Source organism: Anarrhichthys ocellatus, unplaced genomic scaffold (assembly GCF_004355925.1).
Source record: "Anarrhichthys ocellatus isolate YVR2014 unplaced genomic scaffold, GSC_Weel_1.0 scaffold7, whole genome shotgun sequence".
NCBI lineage: Eukaryota > Metazoa > Chordata > Actinopteri > Perciformes > Anarhichadidae > Anarrhichthys > Anarrhichthys ocellatus.
The window spans coordinates 11,627,552-11,649,517 of record NW_022280037.1 but is presented as its reverse complement, the minus strand read 5'-3'; the positions used below and the strand labels follow the sequence as shown (position 1 = coordinate 11,649,517).

The 21,966-nt window shown below is 42.7% G+C and overlaps 2 protein-coding genes across 11 annotated transcripts in view; both read left to right on the top strand.

Moving 5' to 3' along the window:
* dtnbb (dystrobrevin, beta b) overlaps positions 1–5,769 on the top strand; it is a 30,291-nt gene extending 24,522 nt beyond the window's left edge. For all 7 annotated transcript variants that reach the window (XM_031847372.1, XM_031847374.1, XM_031847371.1 and 4 more), the window contains 4 exons: positions 796–955; positions 1,141–1,230; positions 1,564–1,617; positions 2,460–5,769. In XM_031847372.1, coding sequence (XP_031703232.1) covers positions 796–955; positions 1,141–1,230; positions 1,564–1,617; positions 2,460–2,485 — 330 coding nt within the window. In that variant the 3' untranslated portion in view covers positions 2,486–5,769. The remainder of the gene's footprint in view (positions 1–795; positions 956–1,140; positions 1,231–1,563; positions 1,618–2,459) is intronic.
* Positions 5,770–9,780: 4,011 nt separating this feature from the next.
* The window catches only part of dnmt3ab (DNA (cytosine-5-)-methyltransferase 3 alpha b), a 31,524-nt gene continuing 19,338 nt past the window's right edge, over positions 9,781–21,966 (top strand). For all 4 annotated transcript variants that reach the window (XM_031847324.1, XM_031847323.1, XM_031847322.1 and 1 more), the window contains exons 1-3: positions 9,781–9,911; positions 12,984–13,091; positions 16,667–17,018. In XM_031847324.1, coding sequence (XP_031703184.1) covers positions 9,831–9,911; positions 12,984–13,091; positions 16,667–17,018 — 541 coding nt within the window. In that variant the 5' untranslated portion in view covers positions 9,781–9,830. The remainder of the gene's footprint in view (positions 9,912–12,983; positions 13,092–16,666; positions 17,019–21,966) is intronic.

Below are 21,966 nucleotides of genomic sequence, written 5' to 3'. Positions count from 1 at the left end.
GCGTCTTCCATAGAAAAACCAGTCGTTCCAGAATTGGCTTTGTTGATTTAGAGATTAATCGGATTTATCTCGATCAGAAGCCCAGATCCACTAAAAGCTCGCAGATGGACGACTATCCAGTATGTCATGAAAATAACCAAACATGCCATGTTATTGGCCAACAACGCACCAGCAGAAAGATGCCTCGGGACATTTGTTAGCTCGTCTTTTTGCACCTCAAAAACATTTTAAAAAACGTGTACATCTCATTCCTTTGGTGATAAATATATAGTTGCTGATGCAAATCAACTCAAAACATGTTTCAACAACAACTTATTGTGAGACCTTTTAAAAGGTCATGTTGTTCTTGTGTATTATGGGATGAATAACCTTGGGAATAAAGGAATAGTTGGACATTTTGGGAAATGTATTTCTTGCAGAGAGAGACCAGACTGTACCGTAAATGTGACGCTATGCCGGTTAGCATAGCTTAGCGTAAAGACTGGAAACAGGGGGAAACAGCTAGCCTGGCTCCGTCCAAAGGTAACAAAATCTGCACACCACCTCTAAAGCTCACTAGTTTTCACGTTACATCTCTTTCTTAAATCCGTAAAAAACAAAAGTGTAAAAAACAAAAACTGTGGTTCCATATCGACACAAAGGTGCAAAATCAATCTTCTGATGTAACGTTCGACATGAAAGCAAATGAGCATTTTCCCCAAAATGTCAAACGATTGCATACAGTACAGCAAATACCTAATTCTAAAATGTTTAGCTGATGATACTGTAACTATCATGGGTGTTTTTATGTTGCAGTCCCAGTCTGGATGCTCCCCTCATTCCTCCCCAAGTCACGGGGCGGGCTGCTCCATGCCCATGCCCATACGCTCCACCTCGGCCGGGTCCACCCCAACCCACACACCGCAGGACTGCCTGGCAGGGGTGGGAGGGGACGTGCTCGATGCCTTCGCTCAGGGTGAGTGTGCACCAACACCCGAAACAAAGGGCGTACATTAAAAAGCACAACCTATAAAATAGTTATTATGATATGCAGAAAAAATGATATTTTGCAGAACTATTTACACTCTCACATGATTATACTGCAAGAGTAGAAACTGCATGTGTTGATATTTTGATTTGAAAATGTTTCTTTTTTTCTAGGTGTACCTAGAAATCTTCGGAATGATCTATTAGTTGCTGCTGACTCAATCACAAACACCATGTCGTCACTGGTGAAAGAGCTCCACTCAGGTTAGTCCGTACCATCTATTCCCGACCACCGGGCCTCAGAGTGGCATCGCACATGTTTACAGCCCAATTTGTGTTTTCTACTTTTTTGGCATGTGGTTCTTTTTCTCATTTATTTGGGAAGGTGGTCCTCAGAAATCTTTTAATGTTCAGAAGTAGGTTTCAGTTTCATGTTTTGAGTCTGTTTCATCATCTGGATTATGAATCCACCGAGGATATCTTACTCCGTGTGTTTGTCGTTTTCACACCTTCTCCTGATATGTTTCCCTCTATGTCTGAGTTTTTACATAGTGACCAAAAACATTGTCACTGAAATCTCAGGTTTTGTTTTTACAGTTGATGAAGTGGGAGTGGAAGAGGAGACCAACATGAGGAACGGTGGGGACAGAGGTAAGTCTCTCAGAGACAGTTTTATTATAAAGTCATACTAAAGTATACCACTCAAAAACAGAATTATTTGTGTTCATCATAAAAATAAGCCAAGACATAAACAGTATTTCCTTCCATTTTTTCAGCTGAAGCAGAATGAAAAACAGAAAGTAGGATTTATAATTAATTTATATTATAGTATGCATATATAACGTGGTATAGTAGTTGAGAATCACTGTGGTGGTAATCATTTTATTAAAATCAGAAGTTACTTATCCTGTTATTATATGAAAATAGTTTTCTACTGATGATGGGTTAATTATCGAGAAATCAAGCGGTTATTTTCCCTCGTTAACAGAATATATATCTTCTTTTAAAAGAAAATTAAAAAACATTTTAAATTGTTAATTATCACATTATCTCAAAAAAACAGTTTTGTTGAGATAACGAGATAATTAACCCGCCATCTCGAGAAAACAACAATGTATCTTGGGAAACAACAGCTAGTTTTGTCAAGATAATTAACCCACTGACATTGTGAGATTAGGGGATAATTAACCTATGATCTCAAGATAATTAAACTAATGCAACCCCGACCGTTGTTGGCTTCCGTATATAATATTTTTATAGGAACAAGTTGCCAGACATACATTTATTTTCTGCAACTGGCTAACAAGTAGTTGGTGCTTTATCCACCAATAAAATACTTACAACCCTCCATCCAACGTAGCAGGGCACCATGGCACAGTGCCACACAGTCATTTATACTTTTTTTTTTTACAAATTAATTCAGACTTTGCAGGCTGTCAGCAGCTCTAAATATGCTCTTGTGTGTGTGTGTGTGTGTGTGTGTGTGTGTCCAGGCACATTGAGAGTACAGAAGCACTGAGGACAAGCTGACACCATTCCACCCTGTAAGGACATTCAGTCATCAACTGGAGAGAACAACAACAACAACAACAACCCCCGGCATTAGCACGTAGAGTAATGCATGCTGTAATCTAACAGGATTTCACTATGTGAAAAAAAAACAAAAAAAAAAACACATCTCTTCACACCTTGCAGGTAGCAAGATGTGTCTAACTAGCGAGTGTGTGTGTTGTCCTGTAAACAAAATCTGTAATTAATTAATGAGTTCCCTCATGACTGCTAAGGAATGGCTTGCTGTGCTTTCTCCCCCAACTGTTCCATTGCAGCAGATCATTGTGTATGTAGAATACTGTAAACACATGACCACGGAAACGCCCCCAAAATCAAGCTGACAACATGTTCCCTGTTAGTGACTTTGTATGACTGGCGCTAGTATTTTCCTTTTGTTTTATTTATTTATTTTTGAATCATTTTTGCATGAAGTTGCACTCATGGATTTTTAGGTACTGCACCATGCTATGCCAGCTCTCTGTGGGTTCATGATGACAGCTGGAGTGTCAGAATGTGTCTCGTCTCAGAATTCCCGCCGAGTGTGTTTACGTTCACATTCTGAAGTTTTTTAAAAGTAGAATTCTGGATATGCTCCAGTTTCAGTTAATAATAGTTTGACATTTTGGGAAAAACACATATTCTACTTGCTGAGAGTAAGATGAGATCAATACCATTCTCATATTTATGTTACGCTGGACCCTGAAAATGGTTAGCTTAGCTTAGCATAAAGACTGGAGACAGCTAGCCTGGCTCAGTCGTAACGTAAAAGTGACTTCTTTGAGCCTTGCCGTCACTGTTGTCAGATAACCAGCTGAGACGACAGGAAGTCACAGCGCTCGGCTTGTTTGCTGCCGAACAGAGACTTAAATGATAACTGTATGCTAAATATGAACCACCAGCAGCCATATAGCTTAGCTTAGCATAAGGACTGGAAACATGAGAAACACTTAGCTTTGCTGTCTAAAAGGGGAAAAATACACCTACCAGCTCTTCTAAAGCTCACTAATAACATTTTATATCTTAGTTTATTGAGGGAGACAGTTGTGTTTCCATGCTAATATCATTTTTATGAATATGTGCAGGAATATCTGTTGTTATAGTAGGAAGACGCACATAAACAAAGTATCCCTGATCAGACGGTAAACAAGAATGATAGCTGGCATCCAGAATACTGCGTGCATGTAGACACACACACACACACACACACACTGAGTCACATACTGTGCTGCTGCTACTGCGCTCTCAGTGAGCCACCCTTACAAATACGAGGGCTGTGCGATTAAGCGAAACCAAGGGGCTACTACAAACACAGAAATGAGCCTCATCGTTTCCTTCCCCCGTGAAAACTTAACTGAACACACCCGACTAGCTGGCGGCCTCCGTATTTAATTGTCTCAAGTGTAGGGAAGCACCTCAGGATGTCTAAATAGTGATGAACTATGCGTTGAGTTGTAAGTTACAAAATGAACACTTGTACAGTATGTGGGGATGTGAGGTCATAGTGAGCAAGTAGGAAATGCTTTGATAGCTTTATTTAGTTAATAAAGGAATATTGAAAATGATTATGTGCAATGAAGGTATAGGTGCTCAGGGACTGCAGAGCTACTCTAGAGGCAATATGGTGGTAATGGCTTCAGACTGAGAGGTTAAAGGTCAATGACGATTCAAAATGGAGGGGTTTTATTCCAAAACAGATACAACTTGCCTGTGATACCTGTCGTGAGATTTAGTTGAAACTTCCTGAAGTAGTACATTTCACTCTCATATCACCAGTCAATTTGTCTAATTTTTGGAATGAAACACTTTCATGAATAGAGGAAAACAACAGCAAGTGACTAAACGCTGGGTACAGAATGTGGAGTATTGGAAGGAGAGACGTTTTTCTGAAGTGCTATTTTGGTGAAGCATGTTGTTGGATATAGTTTGTCTGTGTATGTGTGAATTTGTGTCTTTCACGGAAAAGGCAAGCGTGCAGTCCATCACAGAGGTAGCCGTCAACCAGAGAGGATGTTCATTTTAAATCAGGTCTAAGTTACCTTTTACATTTCTGTCTTCTGGTTCAATGCTTGGTTTTTAGTCAATGCAATGTGATGAAGGTCTGGGAGCAGTTTTATAGTCATATATTCAGCTCTCAAAGGAAGTAAAATCGGACTGAATCGAACTGAAAATCATGATGTTTTTGTTTTGAGATCTCTACAGTAAGCCGATCCTACAATATAAGCTGAGTTTACGGTTTCAACAACCTGTTACACTGCGTCAAGAAAAAGAACAAAAAGAGGCTCCTCTTCTGTCGACATTTTAAATGTGATGTTTTTGTTCAGTTCTCCGGTCTGCTCTTTGTTATTATTGTTTAGTATTAGTGGAGTACAAGTCAATGTAATGAGAATCACATGCACACTCGCGCTTGCATAGTCGCCAGAATATAAATGAACACGAGGAAGGTGTAAAAGTTGAAGTACTGTCATATTAAACTTCTGCTGTCAACATGTTCAGCTCATTCAGCGGAAAAGGTCCAGATCTAAACTTAAAGAGTCACTGTCTTCCCCTTCATTCTAGCCAAGCATTTGAACTCTAAAGTTTGTTTCCATTCTTTCAGTTTGTGCCTGTAGCTGTTCTGTAAAGTGCTGTACAAAGTAACCATTCAGCAAATAAGATGATCCATCAGCCTTTATGTCCGTGGCTTTGTAGAAGTTATTTATTTATTTAATGTGTTCTGGGGGAAAACTCATGCTCAGCCTTTACATTTGTGCCAAACTGTTTGCAGACATTGTGTGTCACACAGCAGGTATATATCAAAGTATATCTGCATTAGTCTGTTGTTGTTGCCCATAGTTTATTCACAGAATGCCTGGAGACGTTAATGGTTTAAAAAACATTTAAGTGTTATTAAAGACAGACACATTCCAAATTTACTGATTGACTCACTGATGTCATTATAGCCAATGTGGAGGCAATACTGTACACACCCTGTGAGAACAGCCCGGGGTAACACCAATAAAACACAGCCCGTCATACCGAGGTGCACACTTTGTGATCCTTCGATTGTTTGCAGAGAGAGACGGTGTGCAAAAAGGACGACCTCGCCGACAAACGCTCCCCTGATGTTATTTATCTGCGTATGTGTTCTGTGCGGTTACGCTTCTGGTACACATTTGTTTCTCATGTTGATTTTACAAAACACTTTATGTCACAAAGCCACTGTCTTTTGTAAATAAATCAAATGTGAGATATATTAAAAAGATTTAAAATATGGCTTTGACTGGTCGTGTCGTGATTGTTGGTGTGGTTTTGATTCTCCATCACTAAAGGTCCCTCTCACCAAACATACCTCATTTATCAGTGTTGGAAAACAACAAAGTATCATTTTGAGGTTCTTTTACTTTATATGAGCCTTTTCTTAACTTGCACTTTTTACCTATTACATGACGGCTGGAATTACTAGTTACTTAAGGAATTTAATTTTTCTGCAAATCAAGTGATCATTTCGTAAAAAAGAAGAGATTGTCACATACTAAACTACAGAATAGTATATATATATATAACATATACAAATAAATTGTGTTGCGTTTTTATCCATTAAATTAGTATATAAGGTAGCAACATTCTGCTGCACAATAAATACTTTTAACAGCGTAAGAATATGTTGCTGATCATTTGTCTCTACTTTTACTTGTAAAAAGAGTACTTCTACATTGTTGCATTGATACTTTTACTTAAATAACTGAGTACTTCTTCCACCACCGAGGTATTGTTGGTTCCTCTGTCACCCTTTTTGTGGTCATTGTCTGGACAGATTTGTAGAAATAAATGTTTGCCCTGGTCAGTCGGTGAGCTTGTCTGTAGCTGATGAAGACCTCGGCTGAATCTCTTTCTTATAAATGCACTCAGAGTCCAGTGAAAGCTGTTTGTTTCTCATGAACATTGAGGTAAATTGAGGTAAATAAATGTCTCTTGTCTAACTTATCCGCGTCAGACAAAAAAACAACGGCCTTTCCTGCTTCACCTACAAACCTAAATCAAAAACTGTCCTATTTCGATAATGAGAAGAACTATACAGGTGAGACGAGGGTGAGACAGAGTTTCCACCAGCACACATGTAGGTCATGTGGCGTCGTCTTGCTGCTGCTGAGGCTGCTGTCCTCAGATGAACCACTCAGTGCCATTGAAAGAGGAGACACCGCTGCTTCCAGATCAGTGAACCACATCCGCCTGCTGCTCACACATTTCCCCTCTCTCTCTGTCTCTCTCTCCCTCTCTCATCTGCCTCACTGCGAGCTGTTCTATGAGCCTTTAGCCTTCCTGCACCTGCAGCAGATAACCTCACTGTGTCTCCGACTAGTGGCCGTGTACGGTACCAAGTGTTGGTTGCAGCGGCAGGCTGCTGCAGAGTTAATGGAATGAATGTGATAAGAGATTTGATATCTTGTTCAAGCTGCACTCTAGGAAATGAAATAAAGATGTGCAAGATGAAGATCCTGCTCAGAGGGGAAAATCTATACGAGCGACATGCTTTTACATCCGTTTTGATATACAGATTTATTAATGGTAACGCGGTTTTACCCTTAAACAGAATCTCAGAACAATAGTGAAGTATATGGAGGAATACGCAAATTTGAATCACAAAGATATGTCAAAAGTGTAAAAATGGAAAATGTAGAAGGATAGGAGACAATGTGGTGTAATAGTCGAGGTTTGTGCAACGGAATGTGCAGAGTATGCAAATGCAACCACGTATACATAAAGCACTTAAACTCACTGTACTCTATGTGTACTCAAACATCTGTACTCATAAGTACATAAACTGAGTATGTACACGGCAAGCGTGTACTGTTAGTGTGAGTATGTGTGGAGGAGCTTGCGTCGATGTCGAGGAGTGAATATGCATAACTGTAGAAAGCACGTTTCGCTTCACTAGGCCTCTAAGCTGGCCCGAGGCAGCAGCTAATTACACGGCTGCTCGGGGCCCCGCAGCCACCAGGGGGCCCATAGATGCAGACAAATTAAAAATGGAGAAGTTTCCTCAGGTTCCTGTGTTCATTTTGTCAACATTTGTAAGAAATGACTTGATGTGTTGTACTTGTATGTGGTACTGAACACATTGTTTAACCCTTTCAGTGTTTCTAATTGTAGTAGATTGTATTCTGGTTATTACATGTTCACATATGCACCATGCAAAGATCATCTTCATCAAGTTTAATGTACACCTCATTTCAAATGCCACATGTGATAGCTTCCAATGTAATATGACAATATAATGGTAAAAATGTACAGTTCCCTCTTATATTTTCACACAGGTGACGTGGACTGTTGCGACCATGAGGGGGGGGGTTACTATATTCCTTATAGTGCCATGGGCCAAACAGGCCGGGGCCGGTGCTCCTTTTTCCTCTACATTGGCACCTTAGCAGTAAAATCAACATAGACCACATCTCTCTAAGGGGAAGTGGTAGTTACGAGAAAAGGCTCTAGTGTTTATTTTTGCCCTGAGGCCACATCAGAGGAGCCAGAGTTGCACTTGGGGTGCTGCTGGGCAACTCAAAAGTCTCTCAGGTGTAACCTTAGTTCAAACAGTAGGCATGGAAGTGTTCCAGTTGGGCACTAATGATTAAACCTTTCATTTAAAATGTTGAGGCAACCCTGTGAACTAAGGGTGATCAATATATGTTTGTTGTCATTTATTGTTTCATCCTCGGTTTAATGTATCTTTCACCGGACTCCCAAAATACAAAATAAAAAAGATAAATACGTTTTTTTTCATGCCGTGTTTTCCAAATGTTACTTTAAAATAGATGTTTGTATTAGGGGAGTTGGGGTGCATTATAGTGACTTGTTTGTCTCAGACCCTCTGCACACTGTGGTGAGTCGGCAGTCTTTAGGACCCTGTGGCAGCCGGCAGACCGTCTGCAGGCCCCTGCAGTGAGAGCGGTGCATCTCGAGGAGAGCTGGCCGGCTGGGGAGGTGGAGGACGGGGAGAGAAGAGGAAGGAGGCTCCGGGAGCAAGCGAGACAAAAAAGGTCAGGCCTGGGACTCGGGGAAAAAAAAAAAAAATCGGGTTACCGATCACACAGCGATTCACGCATTTTAATCCGTTTTAACCCGGCACTGCTAACCGCGCAGGAAGAGTAACCTTCATGTGAAACAAAAAAAAACGTGAGAGCCCCGAGAGCGGAAGGCGCTCGAAGGAAACGGGGAAATAAGCTATTTAGGGGTTTTGCTTTTTGCAGATGTGCTGATTGGACATCGCGACGTGCACTTGACCTAATTTACAGCACGGAACCGGATCCGCCGCTCCTGATAACACTGGCATCATTAATAAGAATAGAGAATAACGGGGATGTGTACTTGGAGCGGCCGTGGCCTGTATAAGAGCCCCAGTCCCCTGGGTCATACTGCATACTTCCCCGTGCTGTTAAGACCTCTGAAACTTTGAGATTTTAACGCATAAGCCTAATTGAATGATACACGCAAGTCAGCCGGTCGCAGTGATGTCAGCGTATGGCCTTGTGGTGGCTTCATGTGCGTGGAAATGCGGTGACATTAAACGCCTGTGTGGCCCAATAATGCATTATTTTCTGTTTTTTGCATGAGATTATTTTTCAGGAGCAAATCAGCCTGTTAGACCTTTATTAATCAGAACCGGCTGTCATTAATATTGACGTAACCCGAAAAGGAAATGAAACACATCCCAGGTCTATATGGATGAACATATAGGATATTTTATTTTTTTTGCACATTTTCACGAGTCTTACTGTGTGCGCATGGCTGACTGCTGTAGTGTAACTTTAACCACTTTAGGTGAGATGAGACATCATGAAAACAAGAGAATCATCCTGGATTTATTTTTGCAGCTTTATTCAGGCAATGTCGACTACTGTACACCCGTGTGGTGTGAAAGGCCCTATAGGTGGTAGGAGCCATACAGTACCCTATAGAGGCCTGTGAGGTTCCTACACGTGACGTGCACTCGGCAAAAGAAAGCTGAGGCTAAAAAAAACAAAACACTTTATGACAGATGTAAATTTAACCAAACTGCTTTGAGGAAACGTGCACAAAATGTGTCACAGCAGCATGACGCTCACCTGTGAGTGAAAGCATCACAACAATCATTCTAAATAAAGTGCATCTAATGAACATGTTGACCTTTTCCTTCTTTACCTTCCAGGAGAGCGGAGAGAAGAGGGATCATCTCATTTCTTTTTTTTTTTTTTTTTTTTTTTTTTTTTTTTTGTTTTTTTTTCCCCCCCCCTCCACACCCCCCCCCCCCCCCCCCCCCATTATCACGTATCACCCATAAGAGACTGAGACTGTCGACGATGCCGTCCAACACTGTCACCAACACCAACACCACTGCGTTCAAAGGCTCAGACTACGCGGACTCACCTGGAAACAGAATGGTAAGAAGCGCGTGTTGAACATAAAAGTGTGCCTCAGAGACTCGGTGTGTTGCTAAATGGCCCGGGGTCTCTCCACTTCATAGCTCGGGGCTTCATAGAGTTCATTTGGTCGCGTTTTGGCTTTTTGAATGACTCGAGCTAAGCTGTTGATTAATATTGGATTTGAGTCTCCATCTGTGGAAAATGCAATTTTTTTGAAAGCTCTCAATCGCACCAGATTTAAAAGGAGATTAGTTTCTCCTGGTTTTATCCGGCAAAGTACCGTGTGCCTTTTAATATTTCCCTAAAATATCTTTAACACGTATGCATGCGTTTGGTAAAGTACAGTTTGTTAATGTTTTTACTTTGATATTACATTGATGGTGGTTTGTACGGTCACTTCAGGTCAAAGCCCCTCATAACATCCCCCAATTTTATGAATGGTGTTAATTGATCTGTCCAGCTGATTGATGCCATTTGATGTTAAGAGTCGCATCAATTCCTCCTTGTTCATCAAAGAAAAAGTCAGAAGAATCCAACAGTATGTGAAGTGCCACGTCACCTTCCATGCTGCAGACGGGCTCGTCGCTAGAGTCACTGATGCTCCCGGGAGGCAGCGGCATCACTGAGGAGGCTGTGGAGAGATGCCGCTGTATTATGTGACATTCGCTGTTGTAATGGTGGTTGGTGGTGACGTGGGCGTTGGCTGGTGTAGGTTGAGCTGGAGGGGTGTGTGTGTGTGTGGGGGGGGGGGGGGGGATCTGTCCTCTTCCACTACGTTCCCATTACACAGTACTGCCCTTAGTCTTGTTGCCTGGCAACAGACATTGCCTTAAATAACTGGCAGACGGGAAAAAAAAGTGCAGAGATATTGACGATGTGGTAGGGTTCACTCGAGGCAACAACAAATCATATTTCAGGCTTTTCCGGAGGTTTTTTTGTTTGTTTCTCCAGTAAACGTTGGGGTGAAGCTGTGTGTGAAGATGGCGTTCTTGTTTCCGTTCAGTGTGTCTGAGCTCTCGGTTTGGTGTTTGTAGGCTGTTCCTGCAGCGCCAGCAAAGCACCATTGAATTGTGTCGTCCATGTAAGTGGTTCCCAAATGAGCCGGCACACCCGGCAGCATTCAAAACGTGCTATTATCTATGCAAATTCTGCCGGGGGGGGAATGAAGCACCAGGCTCTCTGCTAATAATGAACCGGCAAAACACATCCTCTCAGAGAAGCATCAATATCTACATTTAAAATCACCGTTCAAAGGCTCAGCGGTATTTTTTGCGATCATTTTTCCAGCAACATTTATCAATTATAACGGCGTGCCCATTAATCACAGCGTCAGCTGCTCTGATCACATCCATCTCTTTATGCAAATCACTTTATCACCCTGGGACACGAGGAGTTGATGGATTTATTCCATTTCAGCAGCGAACACTCTCAGGACGTAACATGGCCTGACCTGTGTTTATTAAAGTCCTCCATCTTTTAAGTTATTTAGGAAGTAGAGTCTGTAACTGCGAGCTTCAGTCCAGTTTTTTTAAGAATGATTTTATGTTATTTTTGCCTTTACTGGATAATTGATGGGAAAAACAAAAAAAAGAGCAGAGAGAGAAGATGATGAGATGTCATAAAGGTCCGTGGCCGGTGTTACAACGCATACTGTGACCCGTCAGATTGTGTGACCTGATCAAGAATTTATGTTTTTGTATTTTCGGCATGTCAAAATATGTATTTTCAGCCAAAAACGGCGACTCTAGTAGTTAAGTTATTTTTTTGTGCAAACACAAGTGACAAACCCACATGAACAGACTTCTTGCATATAACAATACATAGGACACATGGATGTTTCCGTCTTCTGTCCCTAATGCTATAGTGAGTATTTAGATATGCCGGGTGTATCTGTCGGGTCACAGAATTCAGTGCGACACCAGAATCTCACATTTTTCGGCGCAATTTACAGACTTTTCATCCATGGAAACAGCAGTTGGGGAAAAACAAACGTCCACTCAAGCCCCATTTAGTAGGTTTTCATCATATCACATGATCTTCATGAGCAGATGGAGTTTGCCAAACGCTTTAAATCTTAAATGAACAATAGAAGTCCTGAAAGTGCTCAATCTAACATCTACCGTTCTAAAAAAACAGAGCAAACTACCTGCGGATGAAGACCATGTGATAAGATTTAACACTCTTGAGTGGCTACGAAATGGACCTTGTGTTCTCGACTGTTTTCAAGGTTTGATGGTCAATTTAAATATAGTTTTTAGATGTTTAGGCGCGAAACATATGTCTAAAATACACCACTCGTTGCTCCGTGGCCTGGAAAGTGCAACTTGTTTCCAGGTCCACAGTGCATAAGATTACAATAAAAGCACCTAACAAATCAGCAGAGGAGCTCTGCAGAATGCCTCATTTATCTTTGAGGGAATCTCACATTCAACACTGAAGGAATTTAATAAGGCCCGCCCCCCCCCGCAGCTGTCAGGAGTGGCCTTGCAATCTCATTTGCATTCAGACCTGGTGCTGGTGGTCCTATTCAGTCAATATTGAAACTCAAAGCATCTACATTAGGATCATCTTTTCTCCCATAAACTCCTGGGGCACTTGGTGGTGGCGAACACGGGGCTTTGTTCACAGTTTTATTAATCAAAGGGAAATTACAGCAGTGGGAAGGTGGAAGGTCTTTGTAATGGTGTCAAGAGGGGATTGTCTGCGGAAGGTCAGCGCTGCGTCCGTGGAGCTTTCACTTCAGCCTAGTTCAAAGGAACGAGCCATTCACTTTCTATCCGGCTCATTGTCCACTCAGCCAAAAGACACTCAAGGAGCCGCTGCAGTCCCCCGCCAAATGTTCAAGTGTTTCAGTGTGGTGCAGTCTTCTGAGTGTCGTGCAGGTCTAGTGTCACTCCTGCTGCACCTCTGGCTGAGGTGAACCCACCACTTAGCGTACTGCATGCAGTCTTTCAAAACCTGGAAAGGTGCTTATGTGCATCCAGGCCTGACATGTAAACGAGACATTCCCATAGATAACGGCACTGTTACCTATGGGTAAGTATCGTCTACCGGGTCTAAATGTTGATGTGTTGTTCTTTGTGTTGACAGGGTGAAAGCACAATACTGGACATGGACCTGATGAAGGAGGAGAAGTCGGCTAAAAGTAGTGCCTCTTGTAAAGTTGGCAAGCCTGGAAGAAAGCGCAAGCAGTTCCCAGTGAGTGTTGATCCGACATGATTTTACTACTACATCCATCCACGCATACTTGTTTTACAAGTGGTCAGTTTTCTGGTATATTAGCTAAATAGGAAATAAAATGGCACATTTGTTTCATTGAGTTTGCTCACTAGTGCTTTTTGTGAAGTAATTCCAAAACTGTCTATGAATAGGAAGCGAGTCGATGCCTTTTAAGGAATTTCCATCCCTTTAAGAATTCCTTTAGCTGCGGTCACAGTGAAGAGTTTGTGTGTCCCATGCTGGTCTTAATGGGTTTAGGCTGGCTTATCCTTGATAAATTCATACGTTTCATTCATTAAGTCACATCTTAAGACAGCTGTTCCAAATATCCACACTTGTGGGGTGAAAGTCCTGCTGCTATGGAGAAGGGCAAGACGCTAATAATCTTCTAAATATGGGGATAAGTGCACATATTTTCAGACCGTCTTGGCTAAAAAAGTATTCACATGAAAAGCAACAAAACAGCTAACCCAACCACTGCAAGGAGTGGGTGTGAATGAATGTCGGATTGGAGGAATGATTGGACACGGGAGGTTGTTTCAGATGCTGTTGGAACAACCGATGAGTAACGGTAGTATCCTTCAAACAGAGTGCTTGTTGGAGCAGCTCTAGAAACCCCCGCCCGCCTAGTGATTCAAAAGTGGAAACAGGGTTCTCCCACTCACACACCTTTCCAACAAAAATTGCGTGGGCATCGTTTGGAACTTTTCGTAACAGACAGTCAAAACATCGACACCCTCTTCGTGCAGCGAGTGGATGCCTTTGAGGGGAAAATGTCCCAAAGTGTACGCCGTTATCACGATTGGAACAATTTACTTCTCACCACTGCAGTATAAACGTATTTGGCCTGTGACACGTCATGTGAACTAGCTTGTTCCAAGCAAGTGTGACAGACATGGTTTAATGACTCTGGGGCCAACGTGTATCTGGGTAAATCATGTTAATTAATTCTCACAGTGTGATTCAACAAAAGCAATTTTCAGATCGTGTATGTTAGGGAGGAATGAGTATTTGAAGAGTGGTGCTCCCAGTTATAGATAAAGAAAATCTACACTCAGAATCAGGGCGTCTCGGCAAGTGTTTTCACAGCTGTGGGGGATTGACCACATGTGCCAGACGCTTCAGTCACAGAGGTGTGTTGTTGTTGATGTCAGTCTTCTCTAAGTGAAGGTACTTGAAAACGTACTATGCTGTCTAAAGGGCAGTTTGAATCCTGAAGATACTCGTGGATTAAATGTTGCATTTCTTTCTCTTTGTGCTGATTATTAAATGTCAGGTAAAGCTGGTGAATTAATGGTGATATGTCACAAGCCTCACGCCTTTTTTTCACATTAAGGACACAAGAAAACATGGACGAGGTCACATTAGGTATTATTATTAGTTATATTACCTGACCTTGCTGCTCTTTACTATTACGGTTATAGGCTGTGACATTTAGCACCTTCAGCTAATGTGTTGCGCAGCTGGTGTTTGGCATGTTTCAGCATTAAATCTGCACTTCATACATAATTGCTGATCAATAAGTAAATATATTTAAATATGTACAGATAAAACCTGTTTCAGGGCAGGGAATGACATGACACAAGTGCATCTGCTTCTTTCTTTATGTGATGAATCTTTTGCCACCTTTCATTACAGTGCAACCAAATAGTCGAGTGAAATCATAAAATGAGAAATGTCATCAGAAACTATAGCAACCTGCCAGCAGTCTCACAGATATACATGTACATTTGCTATTTCAACAATTGTTTCATTCATCTTTTTTGTCTTCACCAATGACCAGAGAGACGCTAAAATGTCCCCTAGAGCAGGAGGGGAACTGCACAGTTGGATGATATGATCTGTGGGTTTGTCTTTCACATTGTACTCACTATTATAGTCACTGATCCATTGTTAATACAACAGTATGGATTAGTGCAGCTTTAACAGCTTATTAAACACACCGTGCGTTGAACTCACTGTGTGTGAGCTGTGATGCTGCAGCAGTAACATAGATTAGGTAGCCAGTGTTTTATTTTGACCTCTTGTCTGAGCGGCCCGATTCACTGACTGTGACCTCTGACCTCTGGCAGGGGCCACATGTAGTTCACTGGGTCACTAATCTGTTGCGTAATTCTTTTAGCAGCAGTTGTGTGTGTACTCTTTGTGTCTGTTTGCCGAAGCCCCCCCCCCCCCCACACACACACTCCAAACTATTTATTTTCCCAGTTATGAATCGAGTCGAATATTAACGGTGGATTTGTTGTTTTCATTCATCGTTATTTCTCGGTTGCTGCAACGATGAAGTCATTTAGAGCCGTGCAGCCTGCGAGGAATGCTTAAAAAAACAAACTTTGTCTTGATGATGTAGCTTTGTTTTACAATACAGTTCGGCTTCCACTTCAATGTGCATTGGGATTTATTACACAGACGCTTTATAGCTCTCTGGGTCACAGTAGAGCTGGCTTTAAATTGTGTTTTCTTACTCAATCTGCACGAATGAGATTACATTTGCCCTTTCAGCTTCAAGCACAGGATCTTCGTGTTTGTTAAAGATCATCTGCCTCAATGCAGACTGCTGTAGCTACATCTACAGGAGATGAAAGCTGCAGCGCTGCTCTCATCAGTGTTAACAGCCTGATCTCACAAGAGATGCTCCACTTTCTGCCCCCAGTAACCCAGTAATGGGACTGTGAGAAAGTGTGTTTTTATGGCTAATTTTAGGCAGGAGCAGACACCGTCACATTTCTTCAAACTTCAAACAAATCTGTTCTAGGTCTTCCCAAGACAGTTGCTCCTGTCTTTTATGTTCAGTAAGAACTGAATATATCTGCCATTGTAACTTAAAACCGCAGCTTTAGACCGGCTAGCTTCTCTTTGAATGTGCTCCTCTGCGTAGAATGAAATAGTTTCACTGGGCGTTTCAAAGTGGACGGAGTGAAAACCCTCTTTGTTGTCAAACAGCCAACATTCTTGACATATTTCCGTGCTGCTGTAATGCGCGACCATAGGAAGCTCGGTGGTGCACCTGATGAACTCTAATGTAATCCCTCCCTCACTTGCAAGTTAATAACTGTGCAGCAGATTTACCGGCACAGCTTTGAAGTTTACAACTCTAGTTTAACAGAGCTGAAAGGGAAATGTCATAATTCACCGGCTAATAACTCTCGACGTTGCGCTGCATGTTTGATTCTGTCCAGATAGAGCCGAGAGGGTTTAAGGGATGAAATTAAGCTGAACTAATATGAAATAGATGAATGCTTTAATTCATATTTCATTTCAAATAGCCCATTTAGCCAACAGAGCCCGAGGAGGGCTTCTCCTCAGTCTGATAGTGCCAGCTGTTTTATTGTTGCTCACTGCGATGACCTTTTCTCAAGCATGCTGGATGATTTGTTGCATTTCCTGAAAGCTTTCGTGTATCCAGTGACACGGCATAACTGCTGACAGGCTCAACACTGTTGTACAACTTCAGAACATCGAATTGTAACATGCTGCTACAGCAATAACAACCTCTAGAGCTGATAGATTGCCAGGATGTTAACATTTCAACCTCCTCCTTCCCCTGCCTGCAGGTCGAGAGCTGTGGCTCCCTCAAAGGCACTGTGGGTGTGGGCAACAGCTACACCGGAGCGGGTAGGCCGTCCATGGCACAGGTCCACAACGGAGACGTGGGCGGGCACAGAGACAGGACGTCCGACGCCTGCTTCCCCAAACAGGAGAAGAGGGAAGTGGAGAACGGCATCCCCAGAGACCCTTCCTCTTACCGGGTAGAGGACAGCTCTCAGGGTCAGAGCCGAAGCCCGTCCCCGGAGAACAGGTTCCTGCTCAGCCGGGAAGACCAGGACTCGGAGAAAGACAAGGACGACAGCTCGACGACGCCGTGCAAGAAACGAGGGAGGCGGAAACTGGAGCGCCCGACCAAATGTGAGTTTTTTTTTTAGCTTCTGCTCGTTTGGCTCGGCTATCTTTTGATCAGCTCTTTGTGGATCTGGCAGGGGGAAGTCGTGTGCATGTGACTAGTACGTGATGTTGACTGAAGAACTGTAAATGGATGTCAGACTGAGTGGGTCACGGTGAGCATGCCACCGACACTGCCAGGATTAGGAACACCGAGGTTACATGTGTTGCACTCATACTGCTGCAAGGAAGGAAAGTGAAGATTAGTAAATCCTAATCTTTTTGTTTATATCTATACCTATATTAATCTTATTATACCGAATGGTATATACACATGCTATATTTCACTACTTTTGAGTGACTCGGTGTGTCTTACCGACGTGCACAACCAGTTTGAATGTGCAACGTGCACCATTAAATAAGATTTATTTATGACGGAGAAACAGGCAGTTGCAATGAAAAAAGAGAGAAGAATACTAAATGGCTGATCTGTGATATGATGTAGCAAAAAAGAAAAGTGGACCCGACATCTAATTGGCCCTTCGGTTAGCAACCACAGTCTGCTGCTGCTGCTCCGTCAAGCTAGCAGAGCTACCATGTATACCACACTGTCACTAACTGCACTCCCTGAATTCATATAAACAAAAAAGCAATTTCTGGCTTTGTCAGTGTTCGAGGGCGGGGCTTAGCTCAGGGTCAGTTGTGGAGAGCGTTTGAGTTAATCACAATGCGTCGTTTGAAGAGAATAAAATACAACTTAATTTTCCGCAGGAAAGGTGGAAAAATATCAAAACATACACACACACACAACAGCGTAACAGATTACAATTTATTAAAAGTTTCTAATCAGACAAGAACACACAAGTGCATGTTTTGTGCCTTCTGATTGTAACATTACCTGAAACTATTGAAGGAGTGATTCATTATGTGTAGCGTTGAAACAACCAGCTCATTAATTGATTTAGTCTGTTGACAGCAAATCAATCTGCAACTGAAAATATCACCCGAGGGCTTCAGGAGACCATGACGGGAGTTTGTCACTGTTGTGGGGCGCGCTCACGTGCACAAACGTGCTCAAGCATGCACTAAAAGCAAAGAGCGGAGAAGCTCTGATAACAACACACACACACACAGAGGGACTTCAGTCTCTGCTCAGGTAGACTTTACTCCTCTGTCTCTTTACACAGTAAAGAGTTCTTTGTGTAAGTGCTTTGAATATCATATAGAAACATGTTGTGTATGCAGATCATATGAAGCAGACGCGTTCGTTGTCAGGGAACGCTGATAGTAGTAAAAATGTAGCACCTTTGAAAAGGAGACATTACTTGTTCTAATGAAACAAATATATTTCCTGAAATAATTATAACTTCTGAGAATCTAATATTATCAAATTCATTTATTTCATTTTTTTTTTTGTAAAACAACCAGTTCAAATGCAAACTGGTTACATTTTTTTTGGTGTAATTTTAAATTGAGTTTGTTCCTACATAAGTGAATCTGCAGCAGATCACCTGAGCATAGAAAGATATAAATCAGCTGTTGGGAGAGAGAGAGAGGTGCTGAGTTTTTAGACCAAGATGGAGATTAACAATACCACTTAGCTGCCCCTCCACTCTCTGCTTTTAGTCCTCTCTCTCTCTTTGTCTGTCCATCTCTCCCTCTCTGTCCATCTATCTCTCCCTCTCTGTCTGTCTGTCTGTCTCTCGCTCCGTCCGTCCGTCTCCCCTCCCTCTCTCTCTCTCCATCCATCCGTCCATCCGTCCGTCTCTGTCCCCCCCCCCTCTCTCTCTGTCTCTCCCCCCCCGTCCATCCCTCTCTCTCTCCCTCTCAGCCACGTGTCTCTCCTGCTCCTCTCTCTCTCTCTCTCTCCCAGAGACACCGGCTATGACCTTGATGAGGAGTGCAGTAAATAAAGCCGGGGAGGAGCGACCCGTCTCCTGGTAACGGGTCTCTGTTGGGAGCTGGCTGGTCTCTGTTGTGGCCGTCTCCCCGTCGGGGGCCCTGCCAGGTGGATGGCGTCGTGCCCAGAACTCTTTACAAACCGAGACTGCACACTGTATTCACCTGATCTGTGCGTCTAGGATCTGTTACTTCACTTTGAAGCACACATCTAGGATAACCGCGTTAGACCCGAACCAGGTCTGCATCTCTGCTCCCTAATCTGTGCTCAGCTTTAGTAGGACACAGTGATGACAATAATCTTAATCTGCGTAAACATTATATTATGAAGCTTCTCCATATGACATTCAGAGCACTTATATAGCAGCAAACAACTATTTTTCTCTGTAAAGATTTAGTGGAGTAATATCGGAGCACAGAATGAAGTCACTCTCTCTCTCTGTGTGTGTTGTAGTCTCTCCGTTCTTCGTTGACAGAACCGGGCCGGCCGCGTGTGCTTTAAGAGCATGTTCGTGCACCACTGGCTAGCTCATAGCCAACGTAAAACAACCGTTTCATAATCGATTAATCAGCTGAAAAAGTCTGAGAAAATACCAAGCAGAGAGGGTCTAACCTGGTCAAAGAAGCTATAAGTTGCATCATGGGGAGTGGAGAGAACTTCAAGTTTCTACACTACTTGGTGTCTTGGTTTTTTCGGTCTATCCCTTAAAGGTGTCGAGTACTGATGAACGTTTATATGAATATAAATTGTTTTTGATCTCAAAGGAGCTTCAACATGATTATGGCGTTCAAGTTGTCACTTCTTCTTAAAAGGTGTCCATAAAAAGACACAAAATTACACAAGATAATCTGCACCGTCCTCCGTATTTGACCACTTTTAATAAACCCTGTGTAGTAGAAATACGTGGGGAACGATGCGGTTAGCTCCCAGCTAGACTCTCGCTAAGACTCCCGCATGTAGACTAACTCAAGCTCACCCGAGTAGCGGTAAAAAAAAAACAACGCATTCCTTGTAACTCTCACAGATACTCTTCAACAAACCACTATCCTACTGACTGACAGGCTTCACCGCATCGAAGCTTGACCACATGTTTACCGACTCAATTGCAGCAGCAGCTACAATAAACATTTCTTTTATCATTACCTCTCTGACTGAACCCCCTCTAAACACAGTGACACTCGTAAAATAACCCTTAACATGTCACCCAGTTTGTTACAAAATGCTGTTTTCATCATATTGTATCAGGGTCACGCAGGAAGTGTCTTTTACATGCAACAAACAGCCGCCTGCTTAGAATCAACAGAGAGAGGAAGATGTCAGCATTAGCAGTTTCAGCCACAAAGAAGAAAAGATTAAAGGTCTGCGCGGGGTCTGCACGTCCCTCAAGACCTGCAGCAGATGTTAGCGGCATGGTTTTTTTTTTCTTTCAAGGCTGCGGGCGGGCAGTTAAAGTCACGTTGCAAGGTGCGAACTTAGTCCGTAAGATGGATCATTTGTTGTTTGCAAGCTGCACACACATTTGCTTGTTTGGCGTCAGTTTGTGAGTAATATCTGATGCCTGATGAGACACCAAACAACATCTATGGGATCAAAATAATCTGGAGGATTAAGACAATAAAAGGCATAATGTACAGGTTACTGGGGAAGGCTTGGTGCAAAGCATTATGGGAGCAGACTGGAGCAAAAAGTGTCAGGAGGGGGCATGTGAAACAGAAATTTATCATTTAGATTACATCAACAAAAAGTGTCCACAGTATTGCCCAGAGTTTTTAAGTACCAAAAAAACACATGTTCCATCTGCATAACTAAACAGCAACAGTATACATGCAGGGAGATATTAATCCCGTTACTAAACGAGTTTAAAAAGAGGACGTGTGGGTATATTAATCTCAGTGAGGCGAGTCCTTGGTGGGGGGCAGTGTGGTAGATCGATAGTCCACTAAACAGGGTTTCTGTTATCCATGTGGAGGGCACAGGAAGGATTTGAGCTGGAGGGGAACTGAGCTCCAGCAATACGAGAGCTGGACGCCGCTCAAACTGGCAAAGGTATACTCTCTGTGGGCAACATTAGCCAGCTCCCCTCACAAACCCAGTGACCCTGGCAGCCCGCACCGCCCCACACATTTGTTATATAGTCACTTATTCCTGGTAAGGACGAGGAGAGAGAGGGATGGGAAGAAGGAAAAAAAAAAAAAAGGGGGAGGCAGGCTACACATGGAACCAACTTGAAGAGGCTGCTAAGAGAGCGGACTATTGTTTGGACTGGTCGGTCTGTAGGGTGCTTCACCGACGAGCCGGTGTCGGCTGTGCAGAAAACCTCTCAGGGCTCGAGTGTTACGATAGTGTTTGGGCTTCGACTCAGCAGATCGTCGTGTTTACTCAGGCCGTGCCGTCGCGCTAATTTAAGGCACAATGATGCGACACGCCGCTGGTGTCACATCACCAGACTCTCGGCACTTGAAACATTTGCTCACATTGAAATTTAACATCGTGACATCAATACCAGTGGTGCTGATCTGAGCTTCTGTGATGGCACTGATTTTGGCTTCCTCATCTGATTTTCTGAATCATGAATCCCGACTCTGCTGTCTCAGTGTTTCAGTTGGGTTGTTTCCACGCTCCCTGGCTAACCCCACACTGCTCTGCTAAACACAGGAAAACAATGCAGGTAAAGAATGAATAACATGCCCTCGTTGTTAAATCATGGCCAAGTTAGTGGGAAATCCCAACTGGAGCTTTTATTGTGTTCAAGGTATTTTTATTAGACTGCGGTTTCAGTGCACGTTTGACCAAATATTTTCTGTGCTATATTTGACGTTCTTACCCTGCTGCTGCTTCTGGTGTGTTATATTTATATATATATATATATATATATATATATATATATATACACACACATTAGAGCCTCATGCCTTGATCTTGTTGAGGCTTTGGAGATTGGCAGGGAGACTGTACACAGTCCGGCCTCAGAGCCACAGTCAAGTGAATCAGACCTTCTGCTTTGTCAACTCCGTGGGAGGGGCCTCGCTTTATAGCAACCAGCTGTGTGTCTCTTAAAAGGGAGGATGTAAGGTC